General features: G+C 39.5%; 1 protein-coding gene across 2 annotated transcripts in view; it reads left to right on the forward strand.

The window, feature by feature from the left end:
• The window catches only part of col14a1a (collagen, type XIV, alpha 1a), a 153,100-nt gene that overhangs the window by 80,984 nt on the left and 57,567 nt on the right, over positions 1-14,549 (forward strand). For both annotated transcript variants that reach the window (XM_087847997.1, XM_087847996.1), the window contains exons 28-32: positions 7,910-8,053; positions 8,333-8,497; positions 8,716-8,754; positions 8,922-9,060; positions 12,511-12,653. In XM_087847997.1, coding sequence (XP_087704123.1) covers positions 7,910-8,053; positions 8,333-8,497; positions 8,716-8,754; positions 8,922-9,060; positions 12,511-12,653 — 630 coding nt within the window. The remainder of the gene's footprint in view (positions 1-7,909; positions 8,054-8,332; positions 8,498-8,715; positions 8,755-8,921; positions 9,061-12,510; positions 12,654-14,549) is intronic.

The following is a 14,549-nucleotide window of genomic DNA, read 5'->3' on the forward strand; positions in this document are numbered from 1 at the left end:
TTTAATCTTCACCACACAATAAAAAGTAGGAGTCAGTTGGTTCACACAAGGTTAAGCTAATGCTCACAGACTCACTAGTCTGTCTCCAACCCTGATCTCTTTGTCTCACACACAAACACACAAACGCACACATAAACTGGAGCCAGCACAGTATAACTATTCGTCAGCAGCTCAGCTACACTGTAAGTTATTCAGGCTGTTTTTACCTTGTCTAAGGCTACGTTCACACTGCAGGTCTTAATGCTCAATTCCAATTTTTTGATCAAATCCGATTTTTTTGTCTGCTCGTTCACACTACAAATAAAATGCAACAGCAAACGCGCTCTAGTGTGAACGCTCAAAGCGGCCCGCATGCGCAAAAGAAGACTTCACACACAACGCGCTCTGTTTAGACCCAGAGCAAACAATATTGTTTGACTGATGGCCCTTAATATAAAGACTTTGGACTTTACGTTTCCCAGTTTTTGCTTTAAGTTATTTTGTTATTTACATAATAATGTAGATAACCTAATAATTATCCTTATTGCTGTTTTAGAGAGGAGCGGTGCTTCAAAGGATAGTTGCAGATTTCTGTCAGAATCTGCAGATTATGCAGTACAAATAAAATGTTCACGTTGTCTTCCCAACAGTTTCACTGACATCTACACTGGATGGCCAGGAAGCGTTCGCGATGTCTTCTCGGGAGCTGATAATTGGCGTCTGTCTTGTGTCAGTGACGTAAAAGACAGATTTAATGCGACATGACCTTTCAAACAGCAGTCGCTTTCTGAAACATCGGATATGTATCGGATTCATTACCACATACGAAAATGACCCAGATCGGATTTGAAAATATTGGATTTGTGCCGTTCACACTGTCATAGCATGATCGGATATGGGTTGCATAGAGTCAAAAAAATCAGATTTGATGCGCTTTCGCCTGCAGTGTGAACGTAGCCTAAGACACCAACACAGCATGTATTTTAGACCCAATTTCTAACTTGATTTTTATACTTTTTACATATTTTATATAGAAAAAGAATAATAGAATATGCATAGTATATCTAATACTTGTACTTGTGTTTTTTTATTCTCCCCGGTTGCTCTTTTATGAAGTTTTGTCTGTTGCTTGAGTTTTGTAGCATTGGTTATCATTTGGTATTTGTTCACTGGATTTCTTATGTGCTTAGTTTTGTACTTTTTCTGGTCTTAGTGTTTATTTACTCCCCTCTGTGTTTTTCCCTTATTCTTAGTTTTTTTTATTTGGTTGTTTATTTGGTGCATTAGGTACCCTTGCCATAGATCATCTGTAGATTTACACTTTCTCAGTGTCTTCTTTCACTTCATATATAATCCTAGAATTGCTACAGTGTGTTGGGATCAGAACTATGCGAGGGCCTGACAGTCTGCAGCAGAAATGACAGAAATCCTTATTCCTCTTGTCACTGATGATAGTCTTTTAGGACTGACTGTGTTTCTGAGGGTAGATATGCTGCTGAATGAATTTTGGACAGAGAATGTTACACAATGAAAAGGCCTAAATTGCCCAAAGTGCAAAACCCAATTCCCCTTCCTTACAGTACATTTTGCTCCTCTGGTTCATTGAGGGAAGGGTCAGCAGTTCCTCTGGCTTTCAAAACCGAGGCTTGCAATACAACCCATAATTTCTTTTTACTCTCCAAACCCAAACTATTCCCTTTTCATTTTTTTTCCAAACCTCAGATTCTCCTCAAAGGCCCCATTAGGGACCCTCATTGTGTCCAAAGCCCCCCATAATATGTACTTTTATTCCTTTTAAACCTTTAGCCTCTGGCTATCTGTGTGAATACAGCAGCTAGCCAGCAAGAACCCCTGCAGTGTTAATGGCCTTTTATGTTTACTGTAAGTGGTTTGCTCACTTTATATCGCCGTCCTATGACCTTTGGAGTAGAAGAAATGTGCTCTGAAGTGTACTTGTTTACGGTATGATTTCCAAAGATGGATTCTTTTTTAGGTATAAGTTCAGTCCGTCATCTTGATTAATTCTGAGAAATAGTTCTGCCTCCTTACCTCATACAGTTGGTTGAGAGTGCAGAGCTGTTTCTGTAGCAACATGGATTGAGTTTCTTGTTTGAAGGCCTGCAAAGGTTTTTGCTTAAGAAGATCCGACAGCTACTTATTCATATTCTGATCAAACCTGTAGTGTAAAGCCTTTTCTATATACCCATTTCATAAACAATATGTAAATGATGCTGCATCCTTTTAGACTGTATAGTCAGTTTCTGTTCCAGCATCAGTACGCTCTGATACAAGTTAGAGAGAGAGCACGCTGAGGCTTATATTCTGGGATTTTGTTTGTCACTACGCATTTCATTAACAAGTTGTTGAGCCTCTGGCTGGCTTAGTCAATGATTGATGTAACATAGATATAGCTGCATTAGTCCTTATCCCTGTATACACAGTGTACATGAGTACACTGTGTGTGTGTTTTTTGCTCTATACAAGTAATTGTGTTAATCCCTCGAGCTGATTGGCAGTACAGTATACACATGGCGAATTGTGTTTCTGTATCTTCTTGTGAGCAAATGTAAAAGTGCGTAGTTATAATAATAATAATAATAATAAATTTTATTTATGAGCGCCTTTCAAGTCCCCCAAGGACACTTTACAATAGGATAAAACACTTAGTAAAACAATGGCAGAATAAGAACAATAAAACAAAAGCACAAGATAAAATTAACAAACAGTGGATTCACAGTGAATATGCAGATTTGAACAGATGAGTTTTGAGTTGGGATTTAAACTGGGGGAGAGAACCAGTGTGTCTTATTTCTGGGGGCAGAGAGTTCCACAGCCTGGGAGCAGAGCAGCTGAAAGCTCTGCTTCCCATGGTGGTGAGGCGGAAGGAAGGTACAGCAAGCTGGATATCAGAAGAAGATCGAAGTGAACGGGCAAAACTGGTAGTGGTTAACAGGTCAGAAAGGTAAGGAGGAGCGAGGTTATGAATGGCCTTGAAGGTGAGCAGAAGAAGTTTGAATATTATCTGGAATTTCACAGGGAGCCAGTGAAGTTCCTGAAGAACAGGGGTGATGTGCTGGTAGGAGGGGGTTCTGGTGATTATGCGAGCAGCAGAGTTCTGAACCTGCTGAAGCTTATGGAGGGATTTTTGGGGGAGACCATGCAGAAGAGAATTGCAGTAGTCAATACGGGAGGTAACAAGACTGTGGACAAGAATGGACGTAGACTGGGTGGAAAGAGAAGGAAGCAATCTGTTAATGTTACGTAGATGGAAGTAGGCAGAACAGGTGAGATTATTGATGTGAGATTTATAGGAAAGTGAACTGTCTAGGATGACACCAAGGCTCTTAACCTGAGGAGAAGGGAAAAACTGTGGAGTTATCGATGGTGAGTGAGAAATGGTTCACCTTCAAAAGGTTGGATTTGGTGCCAATAAGGAGGATCTCAGTTTTATCCTCATTGAGCTTTAGAAAATTAGAGGTAAACCAGGATTTTAACTCAGATAGACATTCTGAAAGGGAGGAAGGTGGGAGGGAGGAATCAGGTTTGCAAGAGAGATATAACTGGGTGTCATCAGCAAAACAGTGAAACTGAAGATCAAATTTGCGGAAAATTGTACCTAGAGGGAGGATGTATATTATGAAGAGAAGAGGGCCTAAAACTGAGCCTTGACGTACACCAGAGGTGACGGGGAATAGACGAGAGCGGAATGATCTTAGTTGAATAAACTGGGAACGGTCGAGGTGATATGATTGAAACCAGGCGAGGGGTGTGTCAGAGATGCCGAGAGAGGAAAGTCTGCTTAGAAGTACAGAATGAGAAATGGTGTCAAAGGCTGAACTCAGATCTAAAAGGACGAGAATGTGCATGTATTAAGGAGACACGGCATGTGTTACTTTTGATTTTCAGCTATTTAGCGATACACGCACTGGTCACTTTATTAGGGACACCTTGATGGTACCAGGTTGGACCCCTTTACTACAGAAGTGCCTTAATTCTTCATGGCACAGATACAACAAGGTGCTAGAAACATTGCTAAGAGATTTTGCTTCATATTTACATGATAACAGTATACAGTTACTACAGGTTTGTCAGCTGCACACCTGTGATGTGAATCTCCCATTGCACCACAACACAAAAGTGCTCTATTGGATTGAGATCTGATGACTGTACAGGCCGTTTAAGTACAGTGAACTCATTATCATGTTCAAGAAACCAGTTTCAGATGATTGAGCTTTCTGACATGTTGCATTATTGTGCTGTAAGCGGACATCAGAAGATGGGTACACTGTAGTCAGAAAGTCAGCAACAATCGTAGACAGGTGTGGTGTTTAAATGATGCTCAGTTGGTACTAAGGGGCCACAAGTATGCCGAGAAACTTTTTCTCACACCATTACACCAGCAGCCTGAACTGTTGATACAAGGCAGGATGCATTCATCCTTTTATGCCAAATTCTGACTCTACCATCCTAATGTCATAGTGGAAATTGAGACTTATCAGACCTAGCAATGTTTTTTTCCAATTTTCTGTTGTTCAGTTTCGGTGAATTGTAGCCTGATTTCCTATGTTTAGTAGACAAAGATGTGGTCTTCTGCGGCTGTAGCCAATCTGTTTCAAGGTTCGATGTGTTGTTCATTCAGAGATGCACCTTTGCATTCTAATGATTGGTTGTTTGACTTGCTTTGGCCCTCTGTCATCATCTGGAAGAAGTCTGGTCATTTTTCTCTGACCTCTGTCATTAACATGGCATTTTCACCCAGAGCACTGCTCCCTGGATATTTTTGCTGTTTTGGACCGTTCTCTGTAAGCTTTGGGGTTGGTTATGCAGCAACATACTGCATACTGAAGTACTGACATCAACAACAATGCCATGTTCATAGTCACTTAAATCACTTTTGTTTGCCATTCAGATGCTCAGTTTGAGCTTTAGCAAGTCGTCTAAGCCAGTGGTTCCCAAACTTGTTTTGCTAGGTCCCCCTTTCCTTTACAAGAAAATCTTCAATTGCAAGAGTAGTTAGTCTTATAAGAAGTGTTTGTGAACTAAAAATCAAGAATTTGATTTGGAGAGCCCAGTGTGTGCTCCCGACACAGGGGAAACCTACCTTGGAACGACAGCTGTTGTGGAGGTGAAGCCCAAGGCAAGATATGCTTCATCATATGTTCTAGTCTCTGGCTTGGAAGGAAATTGGTTTGGAAGCATATTTAGCAACGCTTCTCTTTAAGCTTTGCGTTTGCATGGGAGCCCCTTAAAAAAAAAACCTGTCCATTATGCGAGCAGTGTCCAAGCATTTGTTTTCTTTTCTTTCTTTTTTTTAAATTCATACAGCGCCCCCCCTGCAATGGCTTCGCTCACTTTGAGAACCTCTTCTCTTAGATCTGTTGACAAAAGGCTAAATGCATTGGGTTGCTGCAGTGTGATTGGTTGATTAAACATTTTTATTAAATTGATCAGGCATACCTAATAAAATGGCCAGTCATACATTATATTAGTAAGGGTGTGACTTACTAAGCACCCTTCTTCATCTGTATTAATGCAGTCTTCTGGGACCCTCACTCAATTCATCTAGGTTTATGACTCCTTTATGAATTCAGAATTAGTGTATGAATGAGTTTCGGTGACTATAAAACTCATTCCACCAGTACATTAGTGAAACCAGTGAAACCAATAAAACCCTTTCTAAAGCCTTTGTATATGTTCAATAATGCTTTTCATGACTCTGATTAAAATTTTAAGTACTCTCATGAGCTTACTGTAACTTTTTAAAGATTAGAGGATTTAATGGCTCTGTCCATTTATGATACTCCAGAGGGAACATTACAGCCTCCACCTACAGCCACAAAAGAACAGGGAGGGAGCGTTTCCTACTGCAATATAACTTTTTTCTGTTTTTTTTCTTCTTTTTTTTGCATGAAGCCTTTGAATTTTAAAACATTTAAGCATCTTTTGTTTTCCCATATTGTTTCTCTTCCTGAGTGACAGCAACAAAGCTGGTAAACTGCCAGACACCAGAACAAATGTAAAATGACACAGATTACACAAACACACTCAAAATAATGAATCGCTGATTGATGATGGGCTTCTGAGCTCAAGCTGTCCTGACATGATTTGGTTTTGCAATAATTTTTTTATCACTTTTTTTTAACTTGCTCTCCCCATCTGGATCCACTCTTCTGTCTTCTTTCCTATCCTCAACGATCCACTTAGCCCCTCCCCTGTCTCATTTTCTTTCTTTCCTACTCTGTCCAGTGTGTCACTTCATGCCTGGCTAGCTGCTGTCTCACCCATCTTGAAGAGAAGACAGTGTAGAAACAGATGTAGCACTGGCAGATATCTGACATCAAAACACTTTACAGGCCAAGCACTCTATCATTTTTCATCAGTGACAGCTCACTCTCAAAAAAACAAAAAAAAACAAAGAGGAGAAAGTGAAGATATGATGTGGAGTGTGGTTAAAAATCGAAAGACATCATGCGCACATAGAAGAATTAATACCAGTGTTTAGCGGTATCAGTTAATGGGCGGGCCATGTATGCGGTGGTTTTAGTGCAAAGTTTCCTGAGTCTGCACCTCTTCTTATAACTCCTGGAAACACATGAGAAGTGAGAGATGAGAGTGCAAGAGGACAGAGAAGGACTGATGGGTTTTTTTATTATGAAAAGGTCATCTGGATATGAGCAACATTTAGCACAGCTCAACTAATCATTTCCAGCAAATTATAATGGACAAAATGCAAATGATGGAATTAAATAGAAACTACTTACCAATGTATGACTGATTAGACTTATTGTTGGTGCCCTGTATGCATTCATTTGTGATAAATGAAAAAAAAAAGTTTCTCTTTTATTTAGATGACCATTCGTCACTTACTCAGTTAATTTTTCGATGCTTTTACCTGATGGCAGCAGAAGGAGCTTCCCGAAGGAAAAATTATAAAGAAAATGTGCTGTAGGTGCTGCAAAGTTTTTCTGCTGTTCTGAATTTTATTTTGCATAACTTTTCGAGGTGCTTAAAGCTCAGTGATGCACATAAATCATCATTAAATTCACTGACAGGTGTGCACAGAAATCCCCTCAGTTGCTTTGCTGTGGGTGGGTCCTGAAACCTTTTAAAACTGTCTAGACAGATTTTATTGACTGATTACATCCATTAGCAAGTGACTTTTAATTTTTTTGATAGCATGCTGTAAACCAGATTGTGACATTGTCTATCTTTCTGTCTTTGGGTGTCATTGAGATACACAAGTCACAAGTTGTTTTCTGGCTTTTCTTTTTTTTCTAAATGCTAATCGGTCAGCCTAAATCTAATTTCAGGGGCTTTTGGGTCACTTGTCTGATAATTATGGAGTCAGTAATGTATTTTATTAATGTCAGTGGAATAATAAATTAGGAGGTCCATTAAAATTGCATCAAAGGTCACATGGTTTCACCTCTTTGATTGATGTGGGGAAGAGAATTTGAGATGATTAGAGATGACATCCGTGGTTCCAATAGCTTTCATTTGCCAAAACATTTATCAGCATCGAGCCTCGCTTGGGAAACATGATTGATGATAAAATGACTGCTCCAAAATGTGAAAATATGAAGCTACAAATCTAAAGAGAGGTGTTAAAAGTGGTCAGCAAAGGTATTAAACACTATCTACAGGAACCGAGAGGAAGAAAACATTTTGGGGAAAAAGTGAAATGATTTGAAAATGATTTCAAACTTGTATTTAATTGTAACTTATACACACAAATGTTCAAAAAACGTTTAAACATTTTGACTAAGTTGATGACTGGGAAGTTTACTGAAGGCTACTGGTGCCATCTGGCCGGGAACAAGTGTGACTTCACTGCTTTGCCTGAACCGTGCTTCATTTGTGTAATGTAACAAAACGAAAACATGTGTGTGAGTTTTATGCTTTATGCTGCTTCTGGTTTGTCTCTTGTTAGGTAGAGCCATCAAACATGTGAAGGAGTCTATTTTCACCTCAGAGGCGGGAGCCAGAAGGGGCGTTCCCAAAGTCCTGGTCGTTCTGACCGATGGACGTTCACAAGACGATGTCAACAAAGTGTCCAAGGAGATGCAGGTGGAGGGTGGGTATTTACGTCATTAATCCTGAAATGCAATGAACGATGACTTACTCTGGCCCTAAACTATGAGTCTGTGACAGTCGGTGAGATATGTAATGTTGTTATAATGAGTGTGTGTGGTTAGAGTCCAGGAAGAAGATCAGAGAAAATCCTCATTCGACCTCTCTGTTTTAGTCCCGTATCTCTCACGCTGCTGCGGCAAGAAAACTAACAGTGTGTTAGATTAAAGGACTTAATTAATTCCAGCTTGTAATGAGTCTTCTTATTTAATTTCATTCTCAGGCTACATCATCTTCGCAATTGGCTTTGCGGACGCAGACTACGGCGAGCTGGTGAATATCGCCAGCAAACCCAGTGACAGACACGTCTTTTTTGTGGACGATTTGGACGCTGTGAAGAAAATAGAAGAGCAGCTCATTACCTTTGTCTGTGAGGCTGCCACTGCCAGTGAGTAACACCAGCTCATGTTTAAAACAGAGAGAGAGAGAGGCCGGGAGGAAAATGAGTTCAAGTCAGATGGGGATACAGGTAGATAGAAGGGAAGAGGGACAGAATAAAACTCAGCGGGGAGAAAAGGAGATATGTATCCCGAGGGAAAAAAATGGAGGAGAGGAGAACTTGTGCTAATGTTGAATGAACTAACAGACTCAGTTTTGTTCTTTCAGCTTGTCCGTCTGTTTTGATGAGCGGTAACACGTTGGCAGGTAAGAGTTTCAAATACCAATCACACAGGGCCATGCACTGTGCTGAAATCCCTAGAGAGGAAGTAAATAATAATGACTGCAATTACATCATGATGGCCCACATAGTGGTGCTAGCAATGATTATTGATTATTACACCAAAGTGTTAATGGTGATGATTCTGCTGCAGGTTTCCGTATGATGGAGAAGTTTGGCCTGGTAGAGAAGGAGTATAGCACCATACCTGGAGTTTCTCTGGAGCCGGGTTCATTCAACAGCTTCCCTTGCTACAGGTTACACCGTGATGCCCTGGTGTCTCAGCCCACCAAGTGAGTAAATGAAAATTGATCCATCTGTTCACATCACAAGAATTGCGTCCTCCTTGAGTATTGGTCAGATTTTACTGGAACTTACAAACAGTGATCACCTAATGGGCTTTCACTCAAACTGTGCTCAACGCTAATGAGCTTTTTAAACTTCAAACACAGCTCCAAATTCTTTAAGGTTGCATGTTGCTACATTTTGCATGAATAAAATGATAAAGACAGAAGTTCACTGAATACCATTTGATATGATAGCTTGAAACATTGCTTTGTATACCACTTGTATCCTGTTAGATGGTTAGATAATAAAATAATAATAATGGATTGCATTTATATAGCGCTTTTCGGGGCCCTCAAAGCACTTTACAATTCCACTATTCATTCACTCTCACATTCATACACTGATGGAGGCAGCTACAGTTGTAGCCACAGCTGCCCTGGGGCAGACTGACAGAAGCGAGGCTGCCATATCGCGCCATCGGCCCCTCTGGCCATCACCAGTAGGCGGTAGGTGAAGTGTCTTGCCCAAGGACACAAAGAAAACGAACTATAAGAGTGATCTTATTGGTCATGGTGAAGGATGGAGTGGTCCTAATGGGTGAATCTCACATAAGGAAGGTGTGGTTTGGGACTTTCTATCACCATTATGCTAAAGTCAGTATTGTGGCCACTGCCAAGTATAACATGCTGATGTGTTTACATATTTTTACCATACTTTTTGGTTATGGTTGTAAATACTCCTGAACTCAAACACTTTCTTTTGGTAGTCAACTGAATAAATTTGTACTGGGTATCTTGAGAGACTCTTTGACTTCTCATTGGATTTTAATTCTCATTAGTTTGTGCAATACAGCCAACCAATGGCAAGATAACTTATCAGTTTCTACAAATTACACTTTACAAGAACCTGTGAACTGTGATGGATCACAAGACACATGAGTTACTGTGCCACTGAAATTGTATTTCAGTTGTGCATCATTATGTCGTCTGATAAGGAAGTGGATTTGCTCAGATTACTGTTCTCTTTATTTTCATTAATGATTTGCTCTGTTTTAGCTGAACTCACAGTTTAGCTTTTCTAATTGATTTTCTTGTCAGAAAACTCTTAACTGGAGTCTGCATCTAATATAACAGTAACTTTTAAACAGCCAAAAAACATCCATCCATTTTCTTAACCACTTATCCAACTTTAAAATGGGATTGGAACCCATCCCAGCTGCCACATGGTGAAAAGCTGGGTACACCCTGGACAGGCTGCACTTCATTCGCAGAATTAACACATACAGACAGATATCTAACATCCAACATGCATGCCTTTGGACTGTGGGAGGAAGCCACACAGGCACAAAGAGAACACAAAAGCATGCCAGTAACGTTCTAACTGTGAGGTTATTGTCCTAACCAACTGCAGCACCACGCTACCCAAGCCAAGAAACAACTGATCACATTTCTTCTTTATGACTGCTAACTCGCCTGACAGCACAAATGCTTGATGAACAATTGGCACATCTGGAGTTGGCAGCTGGGCATAGCTTTATTCAAGTGTCATTAAGAATGAGATTAGATCTTAGAGCAAATAAGCAAAGATGATTTTGGCCATAAGAATGATCATGACACATGGACACGATGATAAATGAATCAGAAACATCTGTAATGCACTACTTTCTCCTTCCTAAGGTCTGGGTTCACACACTTCTGATAGCTGTGTGCCAAATCAGGAAGCTACATTTGTGTTTTTAATATGTTTGACTTTTTTTCTGATTTACGGTTAAAGTAAATGCCTTTTTAGTTCTTGGCAATGATGCACCTGCTTCGTTGAATGTGTTCTTGACTTAGATGTTGTAAAGGTGTTTTTCTTATCCATGGAAATAATTCTGTCATCACGCACTTTAGTTATCTTTTGTGGTCTTTCTGGGTTTTCGATCTTGTTGGCCACTATATTCTTTCTTTTTAAGAATGAACTAGATTGTTAAGATGGTCACGTCTAAAGTTTTTTTTTTCTCTCTGATAGATTTATTTTGGTTTTCTTGGTTAATGAGCACCTTTTTTTACTTTGTTCGGCATCTCTTTTGATCTATTTTTGATAGTTTCCACGAAAAGCTCCCAAATGCAAGTTAAACACTTTGAATCACCTGCAGGTTATTTATCTCCTATTTGTCATAGTATAATGAGAGAAACTGCTTCACCTGGCTATTAAACTGCCTGTCAGCCAGTTGTCCAATTATTGTTGAGCCTCTAGAAATAGAGGACTGTTTATACAAATGGCTCTAATTCCGAAACAGTTATAATGCAGTACAGCACCTTTGTTACAACCCTTAAATTAAAGCTGAAAGTCTGTACTTCAATCACACATTGATTGTTTGATTTAAACTGTGGTGGTGTACAGAACTGTGTCATTGTCCATCGTACCTTAAACAAAATTAACTATTTTGTTTGGTCTGTGTTTTTATATCTACAGTTTTAAACATGTACAAGGTTTTGAATAAACAAACACACAATTAAATAAATAAGTACATTTTTATTTTAATAAATAAATAACATTTAATCAGTGTTTTGATAATTTGACATGGTGTACACTTTATTAATCCCATAGGAAATTAGTCCTCTGCATTTAACCCATTCACTCAGTGAAGCAGTGTATAAAGGCAGCACCTTGCCTATGGGTATCTCAGGGTAGCTGTTTGGTGGATTTAAACCCCCAACCTTGCTATCATGGGGCAAAGACTCTACCTACTGAGCTATCACTATCCCCGGCTAACCAATACATTCACTATTTCTTGGAATTGCACATCTCTAGAAAGTCAGGTACAGAACTTACAGTGAAACATGTTGTTTTAAAGCTAAAACTGCAACGAGCCAGCCAGGAGTCAAACCTAGAATCTTCTGATCCATAGTCAGACATTGCGCCACTGGCCCACATGCAAGGTGCTGGGAAGAACTTGAAAGCATTCAAAGAGATTGTTCATATAGGTTAAAAGATTTGGTATGTATCTACAGTAGCACTATACTGCAGGTACACGTTTAAATACAACATACATGTTTGCTTACACTCAGTAGCACTCAGAGCATTCAGTGGCTCCAGTTTTGATCCCCAAGGTCTTTTCTGATGTTTTCGGAGCTTATTTCCACTTGATGCTGTCAACAGACTTCCATTTCAGCTTCCTGTTCTTTGATTGCTCATTTTCTGAAAACTGACAACCACTTTGAAAAACTGAAGCTTAGGAGATTTAAGCCTGAAGTGCTCGGAGGCAGCTACCTATAAAAAGACTAGGCTCTGTGATTAAAAAGAGGCTGGTGCTCATAGTGAGTCTCAGGCAGCTGAAAACACTCTAAAAGCAATCACAACAGCTAAAAACAGACAGCACACTTTTTAAAGACACCTAGTTCATACAAGCCTTTCAGGCACCGCTAAGCTCGCTATGTGTGTGTTTGCCTGTCCTTTCATGTGTGTGACAGGTATCTTCACCCTGAGGGTTTACCATCTGACTATACTATTTCTATGATGCTCCGCCTACTTCCCGAGACCCCACAGGAACCTTTTGCGTTGTGGGAAATCCTCAACAAGGACAACGACCCGTTAGTTGGACTGATTCTTGACAGTGAGTTTGAATCACCTATTTTCTTTCTTCTTTACCTTTTTTGTCTCAGCTGGATTTTCGCACATCACAGTTTGACAAGTATAGACTTAAATAGCAGATGTTTGCTACAGCTTTCCCAGCACCTCCAAGTAAACAGAGAAAGTGCATAATGAAGCCAAACTTAGAAGTCGGGCTGCAAAGATATTAATGATTCCAGCTGGGAGGCTACATTAACTACAGTTTTAATCCACTATGGTTTATGCAGCTTTAAGAAGTTGGGACGCGTTGTGAGAAGAAAAAGAGAAAAGAAAGAAGAGGAATGCAATGATCATTTAAACCCATGGTTAATTGTATGCATGCTATATGTGCTTATTTTCAAATAGATGCTATTAATGTGTTTCAAAATATTTGAGTCAGAGGCATCAAAAGACTGGAAAGGATGTGTACGCGGGGAAAAATGGTGCATTTCAGAAGTCACTGACAGAAAAGAAAATGATGCTTTACAAGTGAAGATGGGGATTCATTACTGTTTTGAATAATGTGGCATATTACTTCACAAATTGAAGAATAATGTCTTGTAAAAGTAAACATTAGAATTCAGAGATTGGAGTATTATCTACTGCAGTAGTTATTACAATATATTAATACGTCTGAAATCTGGAGAACTGGAGAAAAATCTGTCATGTAAAGAAACAATCATCTAAACAAGAAACACCACCATGATCCAAACTTATTAAAGATTTTTTAGAGATGGAAGTCTGTTCTGTGGTCCGACCAGTCCACATTTGATTTTAAATGAATCAAAGGCTACTGGTGCACCTCTGTCAAGGTTAACTTTGTTAACCAATGATGCTGCACACTGTATACAAGCCTATATATGCCCTGAAACATACGCATCCATGTTTCTGGGAAGGTCTCAATGATTTCAGGAACAAAATGCATTTTTACACTTTCAAAATGTCATATTTTAGCTTGTTTTGCTTTGTGGAAACAACAAAAACACAATAAAAAGTATTTTCTATTTAACCTCGAGGATTAATAAAAATCAAAGATACAGACATGGTTAAAATAAAGCATGGCCTTTTTCAAATCTAAGGTTGTATGTGTCAGGACATAAAAATGATCTTTTCCTTAGCAGGTCTTCAAATTATGTAAATACAACTTGAGGTGAACTACAAAACTATTTATTTAACAAAAATGAGGTCAAAGAGTATAGGTGTGCAAAACTAAGTACACCTGATTAACCAGTGTGAGCACCTCTATAAAAGCAGAGGTTTTGGTTTGGAGCATTCAGGTGTGTGTTTACACAATGACAAAGAGGAAAGATGACAGCAATGATCTCAGAGAAGCAATTAATGCTCCCGATCAATGTGGGAAAGGTTATGAGTCAATTTCCATCATTGTGTGGAAGACCTTCTGACAGTGGCCCTGCAAATTCACCATAATGTCAGGTTTAGCATTGATCCCAAACTGTAAAAATACCCAAGAGCTTCATCTTAGACTCTATAAGCCTCAGTCAGCATGGTAAATGTTAAATGGAGGAGAGAAAGCCTGTTCTCTCTAAAAGGAACATGCCAACAGGGCTTAGGTTTGCAAAGTTGCATCTGAACAAACCACAAAGCTTCCGGAGCAATGTCCTTCGGACAGATGAGACCAAGATGGAGATATTTGGTCCTAATACACAATGCCACATTTGGGAAAAACCACCTACCAGCTAAAGGTTGGTCAAAACTGGGTTATGCAACAGGACATTGATCTCAAGCACAGCATTACTCTGAAAAAGAACAGAATCAAAGTGTTGCAATGGCCTGGTCACAAGTCCAGATTGAAATGCTGCGGCAGAACCTGAACCTGGAGGGAGCTGTGCATAAATAATTACTCACAAAAACCAGTGAACTGAACCAGTGTTATAAAGAA

This window comes from Neolamprologus brichardi, chromosome 11 (genome assembly GCF_056152115.1).
Source record: "Neolamprologus brichardi isolate AB-2024 chromosome 11, ASM5615211v1, whole genome shotgun sequence".
NCBI lineage: Eukaryota > Metazoa > Chordata > Actinopteri > Cichliformes > Cichlidae > Neolamprologus > Neolamprologus brichardi.